This window comes from Ctenopharyngodon idella, chromosome 3 (assembly GCF_019924925.1).
Source record: "Ctenopharyngodon idella isolate HZGC_01 chromosome 3, HZGC01, whole genome shotgun sequence".
Lineage (NCBI taxonomy): Eukaryota > Metazoa > Chordata > Actinopteri > Cypriniformes > Xenocyprididae > Ctenopharyngodon > Ctenopharyngodon idella.
In genome coordinates, this window is record NC_067222.1 from 57907596 (window position 1) to 57932984 (window position 25389).

Below are 25389 nucleotides of genomic sequence, written 5' to 3' on the forward strand. Positions count from 1 at the left end.
AGGAAAAATTGATTGTTGAGTGAACTCATGTGTATGTTTTCTTGTTAATTGTGCATTAAATTTCTTCCTTTAATTCAGTTAGAAAGTGTGATTCTTTTGGCTTTAAGAGCTGCTTGAATTTCAGTGAAGTCTCTGGATGCTTCCACAGGTAAAACCGGCATGATTTGACATCTTACCAGTTAAACAATTTAAAGTTAAAAAGATAATCTCTATTAAAGACAACCAACCTCAACAACAACATCTTTCACTGAGACTGATGCATGATATTCTCGTAGATATTGTGATTGTGACAGATCAAAGGTCTCATTGGTTAACCTGCAGCCCTTTAGCACCATCTCTGCCATCTATTGAGGTGAACAAAAATAAAATATGACGCTTTAGTGGTGTAAATCAATCAGACCATGACGTTCTACCACTCTTTTTTTTTAAGAAATAATAAAAATATTTTTAACTACAGATGTAGAATTTATTAAAGTGCATAGAAACACTAGAAACACACAGGTGTTTGCATCACTGGGTCTGAAGCCACTGTGGTGGATAAGAGAGAGTTCAATCCATCAAGTGTTCATGTGCCACTGAAGGAGGAAAAAGACACAGACAAACATGTGGACAAGACCGTGATTAGACACTGCTGATCTGAATGTAATAAAGTGAACCGCAGTAGACTAGTGCCAATAGTTTATATTGAAAGTTAATTGAGATTACCCAGCCTTAATATTAATGTGAATGTACTGTATGCAACACTCATGCATGACTGATAGAAACATGGTTACTTCACAGTAGACACAAATATTTTTGGCTGAATGGTCAATGTGCTTTACACAGTATCATTCATTTAACATAACGTTTCCATTATTGCCATTACAAACAGTCCATAACAACCCATAAAAAACACACACACACACACATAAATATATACAGGTGCATCTCAATAAATTAGAATGTCGTGGAAAAGTTCATTTATTTCAATAAATCAACTCAAATTGTGGAACTCGTGTATTAAATAAATTCAATGCACACAGATTGAAGTACTTTTAATTGTACACCTTTTCCTACCACACTTTTTCCTTCCGGTCAACTTCCTATGAATATGCTTTGGCACAGCACTCTGCGAACAGCCAGCTCTTTCAGCAGTGACCCTCTGTGGCTTACCCTCATTGTAGAGGGTCTTGATGATCGTCTTCTGGACAACTGTCAAGTCAGCAGACTTCCCCATGACTGCTGTTGGGATTACTGACCTAAACCCAGTATTTATACCCTGAGAATGGTCATTTACAGTTTTTTTTCAATTGTTTACACGCAATTTTGAAAACCGGGTTCTTTTTTTCAAAATATAATCACAATTATCCAAACACCACACATTTGCATATAATTCCTAGATTGTTTGCAAAATGACACACTTCAGTCAAAACATATACACATATTTGTGAGAATGCTATTAGTTTTCATTTAACCAACACAGTCCTCAATGATCAGACACTATTGCAGCCAGTTTCACACTGCTGTGATAAATAAAACACATTTGTAAAAAACTAATTTTAGGAAATAGCATGTGCTAGATTTTTGGCCAGACATTGTTATGTAAGGGATAATTTAGATGAAAAAAAAAAAAAAAAAATAGTGACAAACCCACAACATTCTTCATGATTAGTTTGAGCTATAGGAAGAATGTACACAAATAGGCCTACTATAAACTTACCAAGCACTGCACAACACTGATGCTGCAGACTGAATATTTCAAGTATTTATTTCAATACTTACAGTATTTCTTACCATAATCAGTTACAGTAATCAACCAACAATGAAATCAATGAAACAAATAAAATCTGTAGACAAAAAAAAATTACAGCATGAAGTACATACACTTTGACTCTGAAGAAAAACTACTGTAAAAGCAACAAGAATACCGTAATTATTCATCATCTCTCCGTCTGGCTGGATCAGGCCATAAGATTTCATCCACATCACAGGCTATGTCTTCATTGGCCAGGCACCGTTGGAAGAATCGCCTCGTGTGACGAGAAGCTGCTTCGATATGATCACAGGCCTGCTCCATGGCCTGAATGAGGGGCAAACGGTCATGGGGCCGCAGGTCGTATACCTTCCACCGCCATGCTGAAAAAAATTCTTCTATTGGATTCAGGAAGGGGGAGTATGGGGGAAGGTATAAGACTTCAGGGTGCTCATGGAACCAATTCTTGACCAGAGCAGCCCGATGGAATGAGACATTGTCCCAAACGACAATGTACCGCATCTGGTCCACTTGGTTTAATGCTGTGACAATCTCGTGCAATCTGTCAAGAAATGCAAGTATTAGATTTGCATTATAGGGTCCCAGATTTGCATGGTGGTGGAGGACCCCATTTTGTGTAACAGCAGCGCAAAGGGTGATGTTATGTTGAATTTCTGCAGCATCCATTTGCAAGACTCTCTGAAACAGTAAAAGACAATAGGATGCTATTCAATATCTATTGCACAGTATTTTTTTGTGCCAGAACATTATGAGCAGTGCACAATACCTCACCACAGTAAGATGAACAATACATACCTCCACATACTCATTGCGCAGATGTTTCACTCTCTCTGAATTTCTGTCAAATGTTACCCGATACAGTTACTTCATGTATATTTGATTTTTCTTGAGGATTCGACCTAATGTTGACAGAGAGACTCGTTGGATGTTATTGAAAATATGGTCATCATTGATGATATTGGCTTGGATTTCTCGCAGCCTGATACAATTATTGGTCAAAACCATGTTCACAATGGTGGCCTCTTGTGCACGAGTGAACATAGGGCCCCTTCCACCTTGGTGTCCTCGACCCTCAATCCTATGTAGAAAAAAAATATATATATATAAAAAAATACACATGCAGCCTACTGTCAAATGTCACAGTAAACAATATTGATAAGTACAGCAAGCTTCAGTTTCAATGTACTGTGTGGTTAGCTTACCTGTTTTCTCGATGAAATGTCTGAATTACTGACGCAACAGTATTTCTACTGAGATTTGGTTGAACTCTTTGTCCAGCTTCCATCAGTGTCAGTCCATGGTTGATAACATGGTCAATAAGTGTTGCACGGATTTCTTGAGTCAGATTTGGTCCTCGTCTTCTTTGTTCAGGTTCTATCAACTCTTCAAGTCCTTCTCTACCTCTTCCTCTATCTAGGCCTCTTCCTCTACCTCCTTCTCCTCTTCCTCTACCTAGGCCTCTTCCTCTATCTCCTTCTTCTCCTCTTCCTCTACCTGGGCCTCCTCCTCTACCTCCTTCATCTCCTCTTTGAGCTCCCCCTCTCATTCTCACTCTTCTTCTTCTTCTTCTTCTAGCTCCTTCCATTTTTGTTGAAGACAGGTGAACTCACCTGCTGCCTTTTATAGCACACCTGAGTGCTGCGTTTTCAAATTAGCACATGTGTGCTTCCACACCTGGTGGATGTGATTATCCAATTCATTCATTAGTGGTCATTGGCAATCCGGGGTTTTCTTTGTAATGACAAGGAGGTAACCTCACAATCCTTATCTGTGTCTAAGGTGTGAAAATGTGTGTAGAGTTTTACAAATCACTGTGTGTAATGTTTTGCAAAAAGGGTGAAGCAGACATTGTGTGTAATGTTGTGCAAATCTGTGGAGGTGTTTTGCTCACTGGAGTAGAATTTTGCAAATTGTGTGGAAATTTTTATTTTAGTGTGTAAACAATCGTAAAAAACTGTAACAGGCCCTTCTTTAAAAGGGGTAAGGATACTCAATGTATCAAATAATGAGACTAAGTTTGATACTTGCATGTCTCTCCAAGTTAAATTAAAACTGTCCTGATGCAATTTGTGGAGGCTCCCGTTGAATCTTTGCTGATATTGTCTTGATGAAAGAGAACCAGTTGGATTCAGAGGATCTTTGGTGAATGGAAGGTCTAGGCCGAAGCCTGGCACAAGCTTGGGGTTCCTTAGAAGCTTCTAGCTTCTCACAGCATCATCTTAACATCAGCATTTGTCAGTAAAAGAGAAGAGAGCTTGATCTTGTGATCAGTGAATATAAGGGGTGAAGATGTCACACACTCTTAAGGTGTCCGAACCAATAAGGAGTTTCCCCCTCGAAGGGAACTTTACGACTCTTTGTTCTCTAGCAAGATATTAGCATAAGACCCTGGATTGGATGAATGAGAAAAGAACCTTCTAGATTCTTATAATACTAATGTGTCACAGAGTTAGTAACATGTAACATAAATTGCCAAATAGGAAACGAAAGTTGGAGTCCGTAGATCCCAAACATGCTACCAATGTAATTTCAGTTAACTGTACATTTGCAACTCTGGAACATTAATACCAAAATAGTTCAAAAGAGAGAATTAATACATAGAATAAAGCCTATAAAAGGAAAGTCATGAGATGGGAAAATTGGATACATGTTTATACATTTCCCAAGTGGTTACATAGAGAATACATAGGATTAAGAGGGTTTATTTGTCCTTCTCAGAAAGAATGAAGTCAGAGTCACTAGTCTCTGCAAAATTCTTTCTGATCGTAAAAGTACCATGTATCTGTAACAGGACACCTAGTTCTGTCTGTGTGTTAGCTACGTTTGGGATGCTAGCTGCAGTTTTAGGGGGATTATTCATTAAATATAATGAATAAATGTGTGTCTGATTGGTCCAGACGCTACAATTGCATGGAACTGAGAAGCAAATCCAAGGAAAACAATGGCAGCAGGAAAAGACTGCAATCAAAAAAAAAAAAAAAAAAAAAAAAACCACTTGATTAAACAAGAGACAGTTCTTTTAAAGCAAGCAAAATACATCAGTTGTGGAGGGAAAAAATGCCTGGAAATCTGTTTGTAATGAATTCTATTTAAATAGATGAATTATATCAATATAATAATCATATGATTATTAATGCTTTTGTTTTGTCCTTTACATAGCATCAAACTAAACATAACTATTTACAGATGTGATAATCAGTGTTGGCAAACTAGAAATGATACTGGTTTGATCCAAAGTACTATCATAGTGGCTACTGCAATATATATTTAAAAAAAAAAAAAAAGGGAAATTTTGTTAGCAGGTCCTCAACCCAAGCACAAGCTCTACACTTCACCACAACGGTAATCTCCAAAAAAACACAAACATAACAAAAACTTTTACATAATAGAACATTAAACTGTAAGAAGTCTCTACATATTCTCATCTTTCTAAAAAATGTATAAAATAACACGTTTTCAACATTTACTCTCCCAATTCAGCCTGGTGCAAAGCATGATGGGAAGTGAAAGTGCTGTTTGATTGGGTTACTTGACTGAAACATGTTATTTCAAAATGAAAACATCAAGTGAGTTCTAGTAACCATTTCAAGTCCATTTAACATGAAGCAATCACATTTGAACCAGAAACAATGGTGTTAAATCAAAATAAATTGTTTAAATAAAGTGAACAGCATCAATATATATATACATACACACACAGAGTGTATATCAATATATATCCAAGTAATACATGTGTCTTCTTTGAAACACAGCGTTAATCTGAAGTTAAACCTTCCTCCTGATAGGTTTAATTTAAGCCTCCAGGAAATCTGTCATTTTTTTTCATTGCACCATTTTTGTGTTCCTTATAAAACAACACAAACAAGCACATTGTTAAAAAAAAAAAAAACACAATATGCACAAATATAAATGCAATTTCACATTTTTATTCAAGAATATTATTTTTTCACTGTGCTGGACCTTAAGCAGCTCCTTTTTTACTAATCACGTCACCAGCTTTAGAAAATATTACTTTGTTTGAGTCCGGTGTGATGTGTCAGTGAGGTAACGAAGCTTCATTTCCACAGGTCACGTGACAGCCTCATTTCAAGCAATGCTCCAGAACACTGTTTCTTCTGCACCTTTGAGTTCTCACTCCTCCCATCCAACCACAGACCGTGAGTTATGTCCTCTGTCTTTCATTTTGTGGAAAACTGAAGAAGGACTTTTGTATTTCTGTGGGTGGTTGACAGTTGTTGCTTTATATAGTCTAACTTCCAAATTTGGCGTAGTGCTGTAGTCCATATCATCCCTCTTCCTGCAGCAGCCATGCTGAATAGTGCGATTTGTATGGAGGCATGTTACGACCAAATTAATGAAAATATGCAAACAGAAAAATGTGAGTGAGTGAGTGAGTGAGCCCAGAGCGGTTAGTGTTCAGATTGCATGTTTAGGGAACCCTACCATAAGATGAAAGAGAACCATACCTAGAGCTCCCGAGATGGTCTTGGTTCAGTTCACTTTAATGGGGTCTAAGATCGTTTAGTGTTCATGTATGGACCAAAAATCACGTGAACCGCGCTCAGACCCCTGAAAAGTGCCAAATGTGAAAACACCCATAGCAAGACCGTTCCAAGACCGTTCAAGTTAGCAGTTATTAAGCCTCTCATTAAGAAACCACAATTAGATCCAAATGTATTGGCAAATTACAGACCCATTTCAAATCTTCCATTTATATCTAAAATACTAGAAAAAGTGGTGTCGGTCCAATTGTGCTCCTTCCTGCAAAAAAATGCTATCTATGAAAAATTTCAGTCAGGATTCAGGCCTCATCATAGCACAGAAACTGCGCTCGTTAAAATTACAAATGACTTACTTCTAGCTTCTGACCAAGGCTGTATCTCAATACTAGTGTTACTTGATCTCAGTGCTGCGTTCGACACTATAGATCATAAAATACTGCTAGATCGACTACAGAATTACACTGGTATTCAGGGACAGGCATTACGGTGGTTTAGGTCGTATCTATCAGACCGTCACAATTTTGTTTATTTAAACGGGGAAAAATCTAAGATAACGATAGCAAATTATGGAGTGCCTCAAGGATCTGTGTTAGGCCCTCTGCTATTTTCAATATACATGCTGCCACTTGGTAATATTATAAGAAGACATGGAATTAGTTTCCACTGCTATGCCGATGATACTCAATTATATATTTCAACACAACCAGATGAAAACTCAAAATTATCCAATCTGACAGAGTGTGTTAAAGAAGTAAAACAATGGATGACTAGTAATTTTCTTCTATTAAATTCAGATAAGACTGAAGTATTACTTATTGGGCCAAAAACCTGTACACAGAATCTCTCAGGCTACAATTTGCATTTAGAAGGATGTACTGTTACTCCATCCTCGACAGTTAAAGACCTGGGTGTTATATTAGACAATCATATTTCATATGTTACAAAAACAGCCTTCTTCCACCTCAGAAACATTGCTAAGATACGGAATATGTTATCTGTTTCTGATGCAGAAAAGTTAGTTCATGCTTTCATGACGTCTAGACTAGATTACTGTAATGCATTACTAGCTGGTTGTCCTGCTTCCTCAATAAACAAGCTACAATTGGTACAAAATGCAGCTGCTAGAGTTCTTACCAGGTCAAGAAAATATGATCATATAACACCAATTTTATCATCTCTACACTGGTTACCTATTAAGTTCCGTATCGATTATAAAGTACTGCTAATGACCTATAAGGCTCTAAATGGTTTAGCTCCTGTGTACTTAACCGATCTTCTATCGCCCTACAATCCTTCACGCTCTTTAAGATCACAAAACTCTGGACTTCTGGTTGTACCTAGGATAGCTAAGTCCTCTAAAGGAGGGAGAGCGTTTTCACATTTGGCTCCTAAACTCTGGAATAGTCTTCCTGATAATGTTCAGGACTCAGACTCGCTCACTCAGTTTAAATCTAGATTAAAGACACATCTCTTCAGCCAAGCATTCACATAATCCATCTCATATCAGATCAATTGCACATGACTATCTTTGCTTAATGTTATGAACAGCAGCTATGCTAATAATTCTCCATTTGCTTTTCTGTTTTACCTCGGGACGCCTGTCCCGAGGTGACTAGAGAGTACATCAGTTTCAGTTTGGATCCAGCCTCTTAAGAAGACCTCAGATGACTAAAACTTTGGAAGAGACGGCGCCAACTCCTGCGATGACTTCAGAAGATGCAACATCTGGATCAACACGCACATTCACATTCTATAAATCCTAATTATTGTTAATATGTAATTCATTTTTCCAGGAGCTCTTTGCTTCTACCTCCAATTACATTGCTAACAGTGATTGTATGTTAATCGCCTAAATTATTACATTATTAGCTAACTGCAGTCTCCAAATTGTAATGTTGATATGCTTTCTCTGTAAAGCTGCTTTGAAACGATATGTATCATGAAAAGCGCTATACAAATAAATGTGAATTGAATTGAAAATTGAATTGAATTAAATAATTCGACTGCCCCTGGCCCAACCCTGACTGAATCAGAGATTAAATGTCTCCTCTTTGCAGATGATTTAGTCATTCTGTCAAAAACAAAAGAGGGACTACAACAACTCCTTGACATTCAGTCAAACATGGGCTCTTAAAATTAACCTAGCAAAAGCAAAAATAATTATTTTTCAAAACAGATCCAGGTGTAGGGAAAAAAGACACACCTTTAGAGCAGGAAACCAGGTCCTCCAACACGCCTATGAATGCACCTATCTGGGTCTAAAACTGAGTTCAACAGGGAACTTCAATCTGGCTGTGAAAGAGCTAAGAGCAAAAGCAATGAGAGTCTTCTACATGATTAAAAATACAATTCGACATGAAATTCCAATTTAAACCTGGCTGAAAATCCTAAAAGCAATAACTGAACCAATTGCTCTATATGGCAGTGAGGTATGGGGACCCCTAAAAACCCAAGATTTTTAAAAATGGGAAAAAGAAGAAATTGAAACTCTGCATACTCAAATTTGTAAAAGCATCTTAAAAGTAAACGGAGCTACACCAAACAACTCATGCAGAGCTGAATTAGGACAATACCCTTTATTAACCCCTTAAGCTCTTTGGGTTATTTTGGAATTCCACCTGAAATTGGACATACCCAAATCTGATGCCTCCCCTTATCCACATGCAGTGAAGTAAATGCAAAATATTGGTGTCATTTTAAAGGAAACCATTTAAAAAACAAAAATGTATCAAAATGAACACAAAAAATAGGCACTTCTGTGTTTTTTTTTTTTTTTTCCTTCTTTGAATCCTCTCTTTGAAAGTGTATAACTCTGGCCTTGTGTGCCACAGTATTAATGATGAGTGGCAAGGCAAAGATCCTTTTTAACAACAGTATCTTTACTATGAGACATGCAGGTGTTCAATACGCAATGTACAAACTTCAACACCGTAGCATCAACTCGCGCATGCGTATAAGCAAGCTTTAGGATCTTAGTCTGCTCAGATCTACAGAACACTACTATGTTCTACATCCTCCTTCTTTAACTTTGACAGTTATTCCTTAATGAAAAGTTCCTTATATTGAAGTTAACTCAAAGTTTGTTTGTTTTTTTCATAGGAAAGGCATTCAACAGATATATTTGAGCTGAGAGTAAAAAGGGCAATTAACACATAACATTTGTTAACTCACATTTTAACATCAGTTATAATGTCAACATTTATAAATTGAACATTTTGTTACTGAATTACAGAACTTTCTTTTTCATTCCAGGTACTTTGGGTTTGGTTTGCAAATGCGACCTGCTCTGGTCACATATGGAGCTGTAGAGAGCTGTCCCCGGCCTCACTCTACAGCACACAGAGGTCACTCTACTGTCCCCAGCCTCACTCTATACCACACAGAGGTCAGAGGTCACTCTACTGTCCCCAGCCTCACTCTCCACCACAGAGGTCAGATGTCCGCTGTACGCGGATGATTTGGTCCTGCTGTCCGCACACCTGAGGGCCTTTAGCAGAGCCTGTCCCTGCTGGAACAGTACTGTCATGAGTGGGTCCTGACAGTCAATTTGGACAAAACCAGAGTCATGGTGTTCCAGAAAAAGGCCAGATCTCAGGGGAAACAAACATCAGTTCACTTATAAAGGCCAGGTCCTACAGCATAACACCAGTTACAGTTATCTGGGCATCGACATCAGTGCTTCGGTCTGGCTGTCAAAACACTGAGCGAAAAGGCTCGGAGGGCTTTTTATGCTATAAAGTCACGATGCGGTCACTTAAAACTACCCATTAACACTTGGATAAAATTATATAATTCAGTAACAAAACCAATTCTTTTATATGGATGTGAAATTTGAGGACCAGTACTAAATTTTAGAAATTGGGATAAAACTTCTGTAGAAAAACTACAATTGGAAATTAGCAAAAACATTTTAGGGGTTCACAGAAGCACGTCTAATGACACCTGCAGGGCTGAATTAGGTTTGTACCCACTGAACATTGAGATCCAGAAGAGATGTGTTCAGTTCTGGCATCACCTCCATCAGTCTGATCCTAATTCAGTCCAATATAAAGCCCTCCTCGCCAATGAAACACTCTCACTGAAACACTGAGACACACTCGCTCTTCAACTTGTCCATGAAACTCAATTCCCAATTGACCACAGCTACAACCCCAAAACTATTATTAAAGAAATTTACAAAAATCTAAAAGATACTCATAATGAATCACTAAAAGCACATTTTGAACTCCAAAATAGACTCCAATGTTCCTCGACCCTAAACAGAACCACTAAATTGCCAAATTATCTATTAATTAAACAATTTAAAGAAAGACAAATCCTCTCCAAATACAGATTAAGTGACCATGATCTAGAAATAGAGAGAGGAAGACATAGACAAACATGGACAGAGAGAGAGCAGAGGATCTGTAGACACTGTGATATACAGCAAATAGAGGATGAGAAACACTTTCTACTCATCTGTCCTAAATATCACGATGTAAGAGTAACATTTCTCCACAGATTTGAAACACTGATTCCATCATTCATTGAACTGTGTTAGCCATTCACAATGTTAGAGATGGTTAACTCTCTAGAGAGACCTTTATTTATTTACTTAGATGGATTTATTTATTTATTAAGCTACATATGACATGATCTATACATGTTTTGTTTGTTAGTTTTATTGTTTATATATAATATGTTAATGCTTTGGCAACATTGTGATTCACTGTCATGCTAATAAAGCTCAATTGAAATTGAAACTGAAAAATTGTGTTTGTAGACCTACACTTTCGTAGTCCTGCTGTCATCATGTCCTCTCCTCCATGTCCCACACTATAAACACAAAAACACACACATAGATCTGTGTTTAACATAGATCTGCATCATTCACTCACACACACACACACACACACACACACATTCAGTATGTCACTATTAGTGTTTGACATACTTGAGTATCTGCAGTTTATAGTTTGGATCCTCTAGTTTGTGGTTGAGCAGCTGCACTCCTGATTGTCCTGGGTGATTGTAGCTCAGATCAAGCTCTCTGAGGTGTGAGGGGGTTGAACTCAGAGCTGAAGACACATAACCACAGCCTTCCTCTGTCACCATACAGCCAGACAACCTACAGACACTCAACAGTCAGATCATCTACAGACACACACAGTCGGATCATGTTGAAACAGGGTATCCATGGGGCATTAAAAAGCATTAAAAGTCATTAAATGGATTTTGTGAAAATGAAGGCCTTAAATGGCATTAAAAAGCATTAAATTTTATTTCTACAGGCATAAATGTTTTTAGATAGTTTTGAAGTAAAATAATACTACCAGTTTATTTTGAATAAAGCCGTTCTTCAGCATGCGGTATTCAGTATTGTGATGTATTTCTGTGTGAAACGGACTGTTGAACGAGAAAGCTTGTTTGCAGTCGCACGATTCTGATGAAATCTGAAATTCAGATGAGTGCAGGAAGTGAAAAGCAATACGGACGAGATGAAGTAAAGTTCATACTGCAGGGTCATTTCATGTCAAATCAACCGAATTTCAGAAACTTCCCTAGCTCAAACTTAGTGCTGGGCGGCATGGGCGTCACTAGGCCCTTTTTAGGGAGGCTTCAGCCCCCGTAAAAAACTTGTGATTACCTCTGTAATCTGTAACCTAATTTGTGATCGCTTCTGACCCCTTTAAAACAAATGAAACAGTGGCAGGCTTCGGCTTTGCCCTCGCCCTGTCTTAGTCTGTGTTAATTCCTTTTCAAACTGTTCTGAAGCATACTTGTTGTTTATGTTTATTGACAGACGCTGCTATAAGTCAAATGGCCATAATTTAAGTGATCACAAAAATAAGAGTTCAGCCATATTACACAGCCTGCTGCTGATAACTGCATAAGGGGCCGTTCACATATCGTGTCTTTTGTGCGTGCAAATTCCTTATTTCAAATGTAGGAGCGCATCAAGCTGAACATAGCTGTACAGGGCGGGTTTTTATTTCTCATCTCCATAAATATATCTAGTGTTAAAGCTAATGCAATGGCTAGAAATCAATTAATCAATTAATCCTTTGCTGTTACTTCCTCGTCACGGTGGAGAGAGCAGTTCATGGTTGCATAGCAACGAAAGATGCCACGGGAGTGCAAGCGCTTGTAGAAAGGAGAAGAAAGCGGCGCGGCTGCGCTTTCCATGCGTTTTTAGACGCGATATGTGAACGGCCCCTAAGAGTGCACTGGCCACTGATGATGTCGTGGAGGCTATGCTAGACACACAATTAATGAGGAAAGTTAACATCCACGCTTTAACCAGAGTTTCGTCTGAATTGCTACTACTATTTTTCTGTGAAAATGACTTGTTGCACTTATGGTAAGCATGGGCGACATCAACTCTAATAGGCTACAATGTAATTATGCTTTGGAAAAGCTGTTTTGCCCGTGGTTAGCTGAAGCTGTGTGTGAACAAGGCTGCAGAATGTGAGTTGCTCCGTCTCACGCAGCCTCAGAGGAGAGAAATTCTCTAGTATCATACAGAAATGGAGTTGATGACGTCGGAGATTATCTATACAATGCAGGCTAGTATAATTTAGCCGCTGGGCTCCTTACCAGGTGTTTGCAATTAAACAGAGAATCACCTGCATTTTTAGCTGTGGTGTCTGGTCCGCACGGATCCCTATACTAGACATCGCAATTTCGATGCTAAAATGAACTATCGTGCAGCCCTAATTCAAATGTACATGATCATAAAATATGAGAATTACTCGTATGAAGTCCATTGACTTCAATGGATTTAATTAAATTCATTTGAAACTTATAACTCATGACTGCTCAAAAGAGTCCAAATTTATGAAACAAAACACCTAAACATCAATATTACTCTGAAAGTTTTTCAGTGAGAATTGGACCCGAAATTAAAGTGTTACCATTTACCATTTTTAATCATGCCCTCATTGGGGGCTGAGCCCCACTTAAATGAAAATCCTAGAATTGCCCCTGCTGAGCGGTTCGACCGAGAATCTTAATCACAGTGTTTTTTTGTTCTGTTTTTTAGATTCGGACTGTTTCATGGTTTATCACGGTTTTCACTGGACCTTTATTACTGCTTATTTTACTGTGAGGAGTACAGGGAATTCAATAATTTTTAATCAAATCAGTTTATAAAGCTAACAATTTAGTTTAAAATGTAATCAAAAGAAAATGTATTAATAAGTGTTTTTACTGTGTGCAACTTCAATGGGCATTAACAAATAGCTCAAATAACCTAGGAGGATAACATAAGCCACAAAAATGTGTAAAGTTTATAAATATGTCCGTTCTTAAAATATGGTGTCTGATTCTTTAGGTTATCGGTCGCAGAGAGAAGCAGATGAAGCAAATCAAACGAGGTCTGAAGGATACTGGGGTCCTGCTCATGATGAAAGAACGGCCTTCTCTCATCACAGTGCTGTTCCCAAGAGCTGCTGACAAAATCATTCTTCCTGAACTAATGGATTGTTTATGGCTCTAAAAACATGCGATCATTAACCAGACTTCCCATTTCCTAAAAACCTGAGCATTTATGCTATTTTCTTTGTCCATAGATGGTTTAGAAAGAGTTATATGGCCAATGATGAAGATGAAGATGAGGATGATCACGAGGTTCCTCTGGAGTTGAAATGCCAGATGGCGTCGTACCTCAGGAAGTACATCAAAAATGGTAATGATCTTTTTACCACTAGAGCCCAACCGATATGGGTTTTTGGGGGCTGATACTGATATTAGGGAGTAAAAAAAAAATCTGACATCAACATATCGCCGATATTCTTTGTGTATATTATAGGGGTGCGATGGTTCAAATTACCCATGGTTTGATTTTTATCATGGTTTCTATGGTCTTGGTACTGTTCGGTATGTGCTATGTTCAGGCAAAATAGGACAACTGTCAAATAAAAATAAAGAAAATAAGCACAAATAATCAAACTACAAGCAACAGCAGGTATTTCAGGGCTCTCGTTTATAAAACTTTCCGTAAATTTCATCCTAAAAATGTACATGAACACAAAAGCTAGATTTTGCGTACACACAATCTGATATAAAATAAAAGGTGCACAACCTTATTATAAATGCATCATCAGATTTGAGATGAACCTGTGCAAGTGCGTGCCGAACATGTTTATATCGGTGACATATCTGCAACTTAAACGCAGATGCAGATTTATCTGCGACAGGCTCATATTGGCCGATAAAATCGGCAGACTGTTAAATCGGTCCGGCTCTAGTTACCCCACATTAATTTCAGATGTCAGCTGGCTCATTTCACAGCTTTGTAAATTGTGCAGCCACTGTTTTTACAGCTACAGCACTGGGTATGGAGCAGGGTCGGGCAATCCTCCCACAACATCTCTATGAGGAGGTGTTTGACTCCATTAAAGTGAGAAAATAAACCTGCCTTCTCACGACACTCACTACATGGACTTTCAGGCAGACTTAAAGCAGAAGTGTCCACAAGAGAACGTGGATTTGGATTAGTTTAATCATATGGTGTGTTCCTGGGCTTTTTAAATGAAGAGGCCAGTCCTCAACTGTTAGCCAGTGTGCTTTTGATAGGACTGTTTATTGAGAGAGAAAAAATGTTATTCAAATGAAACTAAATACTAGATTTTATAACTTTATGTTCATTTTTTCATTTGTAGCAAGTTACATAATGTGTAACTTAAAGTTGAAATTTTATGTAAAAAGTTAAATGAATAGTACTTTAATATTTGTACAAATTTGTTCGTTTAATCAAATGTAATTAGCAGCCAGTGCATCAGGAAAACATGTATTTGTTCATCAATAAACAAACTGGATTCAAGGATCTCAAGAGTTGAACATGGAGTTATTATAAGAGGAAACAGTTTCAGTGATTATGACATGAACTGGTTTATCACACTGACTGTATCGTAGTAAATTTGAACAGCATTTAAGAAGGGAACATCAGGACGAGGCAAGGTTGCAGTTTCCTCATGGGTAAGTTCTCGTGGTAGTTGAACCTCGGGGATCTTCACACCCTCTTCCTCACAGGAGTGTGGTCCTTCCCAATGCACACCATAGTAGTCATCCACCTGGAATATATTAATGGAAACACAATGAAGCTGTGGCAGATAGGTCCAATGCAGAGCAAAAAGATGCACCTCATTGTCAGGATTTAATGTTCCATCTGCCTCCAGATCAAGGAAGAGACAGGAGAACAGGTCCAGAACATGCTGGGAAACATCCCTCCACAGTCTCTCGATCCTGTAATTATAACATAAATGCTTTCTCCTTAGACAACAGGCCTGATGTATTGTGATAACGTAGATCATTGGCACACCTGCATTTTTTTAATGTAGCATTTCTTCCAAAACATGCAGGAATTATAGAATATTTTCAATCCACATATGCATTTCTTTACAGTCTAACAAACCCCCAAGAGTCTTAACTTTAGATGCTGAGCTTTAATCACGTAATGGCATATGACTTTGAGTAATGATAAAAGGAAAAAACCTTTGGTTATGGACCCTGCGCCCTGTGATGTAAGAGTGTCGATTTTCCCCTCGATTGGACACCATGAAGTAGGCCACGTCAACATTCTCCCGGCCCTTATCGGATCGCACTCTGGAGGAGAATCCAAAGCGGTTCACAGCTTCAATGAAACTGCAGCACAACAGAAGCACTGTTTTCTGTAGCAGCTTTAGGTACACAATCATCCTGCTGAAGCCATCTATTCCTCCATGGACCACTATCCTCCACCTGTGCAAAGATTTTCTGTTGCCAGAACAGTTAGTTTGCTGACATTTTGTTCATTGATTATAAACTCAAAGGTAAATTCTGTCACTATTCGGACAGTAATTGTTTCTCACGTGGACATCTGGCACCTCATTGATAAATCTTGTGCATTTAGATGGTGTTTTATTTACGGTGTTAGATCTGTGTTCCTATGAACATGGGAAAGCGCTGCCCATGTGGTCAGTCACATGGTTACATTAAAAAATACAACAACAACAAAAAAGTTGAGATGGTTTTCTGTCTTGCGTTGTCACTCAAAATGATAAATGTCGTTTTAAAATTTCTCTTTGCTCTAAGCGGCTCCCACTTCTTGTGTCAGGTGGTGCTGTGATAATGTACTTTAGGCTAAGTAAAGTATGACAGAATTTACATTTTTAAACTATCTTTCACTTTAAAGGATTAGTTCATTTCAGAATTAATCCAATTCATCCAAGATGTTCATGTCTTTCTTTCTTCAGTGGAAAAGAAATGGACATTCCAGGATTTTCTCCATATAGTGGACTTCACTGGGGTTCAACGGGTTGAAGGTCCAAATGTCAGTTTCAGTGCAGCTTCAAAGAGCTCTACACGATCCCAGACGAGGAATAAGAGTCTTATCTAGAGAAACCATCGGACATTTTCTAAAAAATAAAAATTTAACCACAAATGTCCGTCTAGCGCTAGCAACCACAACTTCACGAATTACATAAGAAAGGCATGAACATCTTTGGTCACATGGGGGTCAGTAAATTATCAGGAAATTTTAATTCTGAAGTGAACTAATCCTTCAAAGCTTAAAAACATACCTAACAAGTTTGTGGTTCCCATCTATACACCACATGGCATTAGGTGCTGGAACAGAATACTGTCAACGCCTCAATGTGCGTAGAGACGAGGCTCATAGCTGTGCTCCCTGTGGATCCACTCTCCGTAGGGACTCGCACACTCTTTCAACTAATATAACAAAAGTGAAAAATGAACTGAAACCATTCTTAATCTCACCTGTATAAATTCTCTGACTACTGACACACAGTTTCTGCCAATCTCATGTTAATCTTGAGTACCTATAGAGTAGTAGTGCATCCTTCATATCTCAGAAAAGTCTTTAGTTTTATCATATTTATAAAATACAGATGCATTATAAAATTATAAAGTGAGCTGTGTCTCATTTCAGAGGCTGCGCCCTCCGGAGGTATTTTTCTTAAATGATCCTGCCTTCAAAGGGGGCAGCCCCTGAATTGGGACACAGACATTGTTGAAAAATCTCAGCTTCCGTGTCCCGAACGAAGCGTGTTGATGGGCGGCTCTTGCTCTGGATGATGTGTGTGCGCACGCCTATCAGAGAGAAGAGCCTATGCAATAAATTACGTCCTTTATCATGTGATAAAGGGCCATACTCGGAAAAAAAACAAAAACGAGACTTGTCCACAACCGGAAGTAGTGTATTTGGCACAGAAATACTCTGTCATACTCTGTCTAACTTGTGTTTTGAAACTTTGTCCATGTTTAGCGTGAGAATGCAACTCTTCAACAGTGTAAATAAGTCAGAATGCTTGAAATAGCATTACACCCCCTTTAACTTCTAGTGCCTCTACTACAGTAAATTAACCCCTGCTTTCATAGACAATTCCTAAGTTCGTCCCAGACTAAAATGCTAATTTGAGTTGTCTTAACTGAAAATATCTTGAAATATGTCAGTGCCACTGTTTTGTCTCAAGATGCACACCAGTTATGTTTTTTTCTGAGGCATTTTTATTAAAGCTGCTTAAATATCTTAGTTCTGGCTTAAGCTGTGCCCTGTCTGTGAAACCGGCCTTGAAGAGCTAGGAACAGAAACCTGTTTGGATACAAAGATGAAGACTAACTGGTGACACTTTACAATAAGGTACATTAGTTAACATCAGTTAACTACATTAGCTAACATGAACTAATAATGAACTAAGCTTATACAGCATTTATTAATCTTTATGTCGTAATGTTCTCTTTAATCATAATGTTAATTTGAACATTTACTAATACATTATTAAAATCTTGTTAACATTAGTTAATGCACTGTGAACTAACATGAACAAACAATGAACAGTTGTATTTTCATTAACTTTAACAAAGATTAGTAAATACAGTAACAAATGTATCGCTCATGGTTAGTTCATGTTAGTTAATACATTAACTAATGTTTAATTAATGAACCTTATTGTAAAGTGTTACTGACTAACTGAAGGGCTTTTAATGAACACCAAACTGCGCAGACCTTTTCTGACAGAAAAACTCTCATCAGACATACAGTGTTCTTGTTGTGGATGATACATTTACACTTTCATTACAAACATTTGTATTGTAACACGTTTATAAAAAGCTCTTGTTTTGGAGCTGTGTTTACGCTGCATTTATAATGTTTGACCAGCAGGTGTCACTAGCGTACGGTGATTCAAGAGCTTTAGTGAATCATTCGGTGAATCGGATTAAGGATCAACTGATTCGGAGTTTTGAAAAGCTTCATTTTTCCCATAACTACAGTTTCGCAGCATCCCCTGAAAACGAGTGATAATTGATAATGCTCAGAATGGCCCATATGTGACTTACCTTATTCCATATTCACGCTTTCGACGACGTATGGTCCTCTCCTAAACGCCAAACAATCTCGCGATTTCCGCAGCCTTTACACCTCTCATTAAAGACGTCTCGATGGTCTCTGCTGGAATATTTTGAGTTGGTCTCTCTGGCAATGGCTTTCTTCTGACTCTTTGACCTGCAGTTGCCTCAGTACCTCCTGCAGGTTTGCAATCGCAACGCTGTTGACCTCGGTGTCTGTAGGGGGCGATATTTCCCCCATTCTCTCAAGGAGATACTCCACTGTTGACTCCACAACATTGTCATTAAATCTTCCCAAGAACACATCTTGGAGAGGGCACGCAGATCTGAAATTACACCGTGAAAAGCCGCAGTGCTGCTCATCGTCACATATCTTCAACTCTTCCGTCTCAAAGCTTCGCCCACTCTACTTGATTGACATTTGATTTGATTTATCATTTGAGCATTGAATTATAGATTTAATGAAAATTAAAAATCAAATGAGTTTTAATTTGATTATTGATACAGTTCCTGCTTCCCTGAATGAGGAAATGAAATCATTTGAGAATTTGATTTATCACTTGAGCAGCTGTTTTAAAACTTTGATTTATTATTTGATCTTTTTAAGCATTTAAATTTTCATTTTAATTTTGTTAGGAAAAAACTTCCATAGCTTTTCACCTACTATATAGTAGAGAAGTATGTGGTTTCGGACGCGGCCAGAGTGTCTCAACTCTCACATTTAACGGCTCTGACGAATAGTTGTTCTCACTGTCCAATGACAGCGTGTGTTACATTTACAAGTGACAGAGGATTGGCTCTTCAAACTGAGGTGAAAGTTGATTGGTTGCTCCACGTGTGTCCTGACCAATGGCATTTTTAACTCGATTGACAAATGGATAAAGAAAAGCAATTGGCCAATGCTTTTTAAAAAGTGATTTAAAATGATTTATTAATGTACTTTTTATTGTTCTATTAATCTATGTTTTAAAATATGAATCAAATAAACAGTTTTAAATGTATTTATTTATACATGTAAAAATGTCCATTTATGTTTGAATGATTAAATTGATCAATTGATTCATGTTATTTTTCAGTGGGTTAGTGGATCTAAATCTGTAAGTGTCACTCCTGCTCCTCATAACGACACCACATGACACAATATACATGTAAACTGCAGTTCAACATTTATTACAATATTTCAACATTTATTTCATGATGTGATTTTGAGTCATTAACACAGACACACACGCACTCTCTCTCTCTCTCTCACACACACACACACACACACACACACATTTATTGTGTCATGATATTTCAGTATTAATGTAATGAAGAGACTCTATAACATCTCACTGTAACTGATTCATCATGAGCTCAAAGCATTATGGGTAGAGTCTCTCTACAGCCTGATCTGATTCATCAACACAGTTTCACTGATGATCCAGAACCAACCATAAACCCAGGACAGAGCGGTTGAGTGAATGTGGTCTGGAGTGTGTGGATGAGGCTCATTGTGTCTCCAGAGACTCTGTAGAAGGACAGAGTTCCTGCACTGTGATCCACATACACTCCTACTCTATAGTGATTCACATACTCTCCTGTTCTCCTGATGATGATGGGCTTTACAGGGAGTTTAGTCTCTATCTTATTGTGTCTGAATGAGTAACTGGAGGAATAGCAGATCAAACTCCAGGAATGATCATTATATCCAAACAAACACTCATCACCCCATCCCTTCCTGCTGATGCTCTTATATGACACTGATACAGACACACATCCTCTCCACTCAATCTCCCAGTAACAGCGTCGATCACACACACTCTCTCTACACAACACCTGAGGATAATGATCAAATCTGTCTGGATGATCAGGATACGACTGACGCTCTGGGACAGTGTTAGTAATCACTGTGTTCCTCTCAGACAGACGGAGGTGTTTATTCACTGTGTTCAGATCCAGAGTGAGCCGATGGGAATCTGATGGAGATAAAACATCACAATCAGGAATTATTAATCTGTCCATCTTTTCATCTACACTGTAAACATGATTTCTGCTGCTTGTTAAATGAACTTCATTAAAATAAGTTAAAACCACACAATTACTGAATATTCTGTCATAATTTAATTGAGTAAAATCCATTTAAACACGTCAAACTGAAGTTCAATTCATCATTTGTGTGTGAAGGACCAAACCTGCAAAAACAATAAATAAATACATACATAAATATATGAAGAAATGTAAAAAAACAAAAACAAATAAATGATTAAATAAACATACAAGGAAATGTGGAAAAATAAAAATAAATGAGTATTTATACCTTCATTTCCATTTATTAATTGTATTTATTTTTTCATTCATTTATTTATTTATGCACTTATTGATTTCCACTTTTATTTATTTCCACATGTATTTAAAGGTATAAATACTCATTTATTTTTCTTTTTTCACATTTCCTTGTATATTTATTTGTTTTTTATTTGTTTTGTTTTTTTTACATTTCTTCATATATGTATTTATGGTTTTTGCAGGTTTGGTCCTCATATTTGTGTTGAACTGAAACTGGGCAGTGTATTTTTAGTTCCCAGCATGCTTTGCTCTGGTCTGGATCTATTCCAGAATCTTGAGTTCAGATCTGACAAGTTCATGTAGGATTTGTCTCAGATCTGAACTTGATTTAGGATCTTCTCCTCTCTCACAGAATCTCATCTGTAGTTGTGAATCTTAAAGCCTCCATCAGTTCGGTGATCGACTCTCAGGTCTGTTACCAAGAGCAGCTGCTGTGAAGAAACGCTCCAGATTAAAATGGAGGATCAAAACAGGTGTGCTTTTAATGAAGAGCTGCAGAAAGACAAGTTTGATCAAAGCCTGTCACTGTATTTCATGAGTCTGTCATTGTTCATCAGTGTTTTGTGTCAAAGTGCAGCACATCATGTGACCCTCACAGAGTTGGTTTGGATGTTGATATTTGACAGATATTCAGACACGAGGATTTTCAATAGATTCTCGTGAATAATTATAATGGTCTTATTTGAAAAGTATTATACTGTAGAACTGAACACTGTCACCGTTTATGAGTTTTAATCCTCTTTAATGTGTAGAAACATGTAGCGCTAGCGCTTAGCCCAGATAGAGACCATCTACAAACAACATGAGGAAGAAAAAAACATTCATCTGATTTTGTTCACTTTAAAGCAGTCTGGTGAACACACACACACACACACACACACACACACACTCACACACACACACACACTCTCTCTCTCTCACACACACACACACACACACACACACACACTCACACACACAAATCTCTCAAAGCCTCCTAAAGAGTGTGTGTGTGTGTGTGTGTGTGTGTGTGTGTGTGTTACTGCCCCCTAGAGGAACATGATGAGGTTGATCTGACTGAGATTGATATTCAAACATTTAATAAATTCATTTAAATTCATACAGTGTTCAATCTCATCTTCACAGGGAGTGTCTTGATACTTGGACCTGAAAGATCATTTACATTCATATATTTATGTCATTTGTAATTCAGGATAAATGCTGCTGAATTAAATTCAAGCCTGTGTGAGTGTGTGTGTGTGTGTGTTAGTGTGTGTGAGTGTGTGTGTGAGTGTGTGTGTGTGTGTGTGTGTGTTAGTGTGTGTGAGTGTGTGTGTGTGTGTGTGAGTGTGTGTTAGTGTGTGTGTGTGTGTGTTAGTGTGTGTGAGTGAGTGAGTGTGTGTTAGTGTGTGTGTGAGTGAGTGTGTGTGAGTGTGTGTGTGTGTGTGTGTGTGTTGGTTTTTGTGGTTTATGAGGACATTGATATGAACACACGCCACACTAGAGGGACATTTTGTATTATGAGGACAGGGTCGGTGTCCTCATAATTCAGACAATGTAGAAGTGCTTCTATCGCTAGGGGGAGCTCAAAACCAACATTTCAGCTCATGTCCCCATAGCTCACAATGATCTGATTCTGTGTGTCAGCTGTGCATCGAGACAGCGCCCCTGTAGGCGGCTCAATGGTACTGCACCTCCTCATGCATATTCACACACGTGTATGGAATCGAGGCTTTTGATTGGCTGATCGCGAGAAGTCCTCATAATTTCACTGTGTGTTAATCTAATTGCCACATAACAAATAACACTGCCTGAAAAATAACAACAACAACAATAAAAACTAAAATAAATCGAATAAAGAGGAATAATCACACAACACCACGCCTTCTTTGATGATCTGTTCTTCGCGCCACTCCCTGTTGCTGAGACAGACACGCGCGGATCATCCAGGTGAACAAACATCAGGTGAGAACTGAGATCAAATTACACCAGCTACACTTCAAGTCTAAAAACGGTTTTAATATTAATTTTATATTACGTTGGTAGTAGTTTGAAATACTCTACAGTTCATTTGATGATTATCAAATGAATTTGCATTAGCAGTTATAAGTTAGCTTTGGTGACACGTGTCTGTATTATTCACAACGCGTGAAGATTTTATTTATTATTAAACTGATTAATCACGTTATTGCCGTCAACATGTGGGCAGTGTAATGATGGTAACGTTAATGAGGTTGGCGTGTGAATCAGTATAGTTGATGCTCGTTATGTGGTGTGTGTGTCTGTGGCTCACAATAATCCAGTCCCTGTGCAATTCAGGCCTGACGATTATTCATCATTTGTAACTAACTAGTCCTAGTTTAAGCTTTAATTACCCCTTTTAGTTTGCTGTTAGTAATGTTGCGTAGGTGTCTGTAGAGTCTGTGTATGTTAGTAAAATTGATCAATTTAGTGACAGCTGCAGTGTGTTTGAGAAAGAGGAAAGCAGCATGATTAAAACACACACAAGGTCCATGTTTTTACTGTTTAACTAGTGATACTTCCTGGTATTACATCCTGCTATGTACATAATAATAATCGTTATTGTTAATAATTTTACTGTTATAACAAATAAAGGTGTAAAACAGTTGATTAGGTCGGTGAAATCTAAAAGTCATGTTGTAAAGTGATTAAAAACATGTGGCCTTTGCAGGAGACGGCAGCTACAGTGTCCCAGAGGACCAAACTGAAACCCAAAGAAGAAGCAGCATATTTAAAGATAAGGATGGATTTGAAATAAAATATATAAATGCATTTAAAGGTAACACAGACCCATGTTTAAGTATTGTTTTAAATTTGCCCCTTTTCCTGACTAACGTGTCCTTTGATAGGTCGAGGAGTGTTCAGTTGTCGCCACTTCCAAAAAGGGGACTTCCTTGTTGAATACAGAGGAGAAGTCCTTAATAAACAAGAATAGAAGGCACAGAGTTTATCATCGTGCACTTGAAGTATTTTTCTTTGAATTGCGCTATAATATGGTAAGTATATTACAGTACCTCATTTACAATGTCTTGGAAAATGTACAAAGCTGCAGGTCAACCAGAGATACAAAGTCAGCTTTTTCTGACTCTATTCCAGTAGCAGTAATGATGAACTAGGATGAAGACTGGCCGGAAACATGATGTAATTATTCAGTGAAACCTGCGATGACTTCTGAGATTCAGTCAGTGTTATTACAGCATGCAGTTAGTGTTGTGTTCTTGCTGTTTCAGGATTGATGCTGCCAGAGATGATGATTCTTTGGGCAGACTTGTGAATGATGACCACAAGAACCCCAACAGTAAAATGAGAACGATCACTGTGGACCGGAAGCCCCATCTCCGCTCATTCGCAGTAAAGGACATCAGTCCCGGGGAGGAGATAACGGATAACTATGGGGATTGGCCATGGAGAAGCAAGGTATTTACAGAAATGATTTTTTTTACCTGCATAGTTTTCTGAGCAAATTAAGCTTCAACATATGGAGTGGTTTTGAATGTTCCCAGTATAGTCAGAGGTTTTAAAACACTGTTGTCATAAAACATAGGTTAAACTCCAAACAACCATGTTGCAAATGGAAATATTATGTAAACCTAAAGATATTCATGCTACTCTAAATGATTGCTCTTTGTGATTTTTAAGCGATGTTTGAGTTTGAAAGTGCCTATTGTACTCTAAAAGTTTTAATCTATTTATACTAATCTAAACACCGTTTAACTTCTCCACATCAATGACATACTCTATAGGTAAAGTAGTTCATTTGAATCCACACAGGTGACTTCTGAGACAGAACAGTCTTATGGTTTGGTGATCCTCATCAAGCCTTAATGACACTCAGCAGGAACTTTATTTGTCTTAACTTCAGTGTTATATAAGGGTTGATCTATCAGTTTAAAAGTGAAAATGCAGTGTTATTTTACATTTGCTTATTAGATTTCTCTAGTAAGTTGTATTTATATGAACAGTAATATTAGTAGACTTCCTGAAAAATAAATTAAGCACTGTTTATTTCATTTGAATCTTTGTTTTATTGTATTTGTCCATTTCTTTGTACTTTTTTCCATGTATTTTTTGTATCTTATAAACGATGCATGCACACTGGTGCATTTACAAATAGATGCTTTATTTTGTTCAAACATTGCAGTTTCTTTTGCTATAGATATTTATTTTACAGTTTGGAATATGAAGCAGTGTTAATTTTTTTTCTTCATGAAAATACAACAAAAAGAACAGATAAGAATACTGTTAAAGTACCAGATCGATAAGCAGTATCGGCAAGAGAAGTAATATGTACCATTTAAGTTTTGGCAAAATGATGCAGAATCTCCATTCGTTGCATAGTTTGACTTTTCATGCTGACAAGATACTGTCCTCACAAAAAGCCATACCAGTGAGGACTGTGTGCTGGAGTACATTCTCACACATGTTAACTGTTAATCTATGAATTCACCTGTATTATCTGTTATTCTGCAATTAATGTTC

General features: G+C 37.7%; 1 protein-coding gene across 1 annotated transcript in view; it reads right to left on the bottom strand.

The window, feature by feature from the left end:
• Nucleotides 1–19610: 19610 nt before the first annotated feature.
• Nucleotides 19611–25389, bottom strand: part of LOC127508754 (NLR family CARD domain-containing protein 3-like) — a 43286-nt gene continuing 37507 nt past the window's right edge. Inside the window, exon 9 of the mRNA XM_051887104.1 lies at nucleotides 19611–20540. Within this exon, the coding sequence (XP_051743064.1) occupies nucleotides 19984–20540 (557 nt within the window). The 3' untranslated portion in view covers nucleotides 19611–19983. The remainder of the gene's footprint in view (nucleotides 20541–25389) is intronic.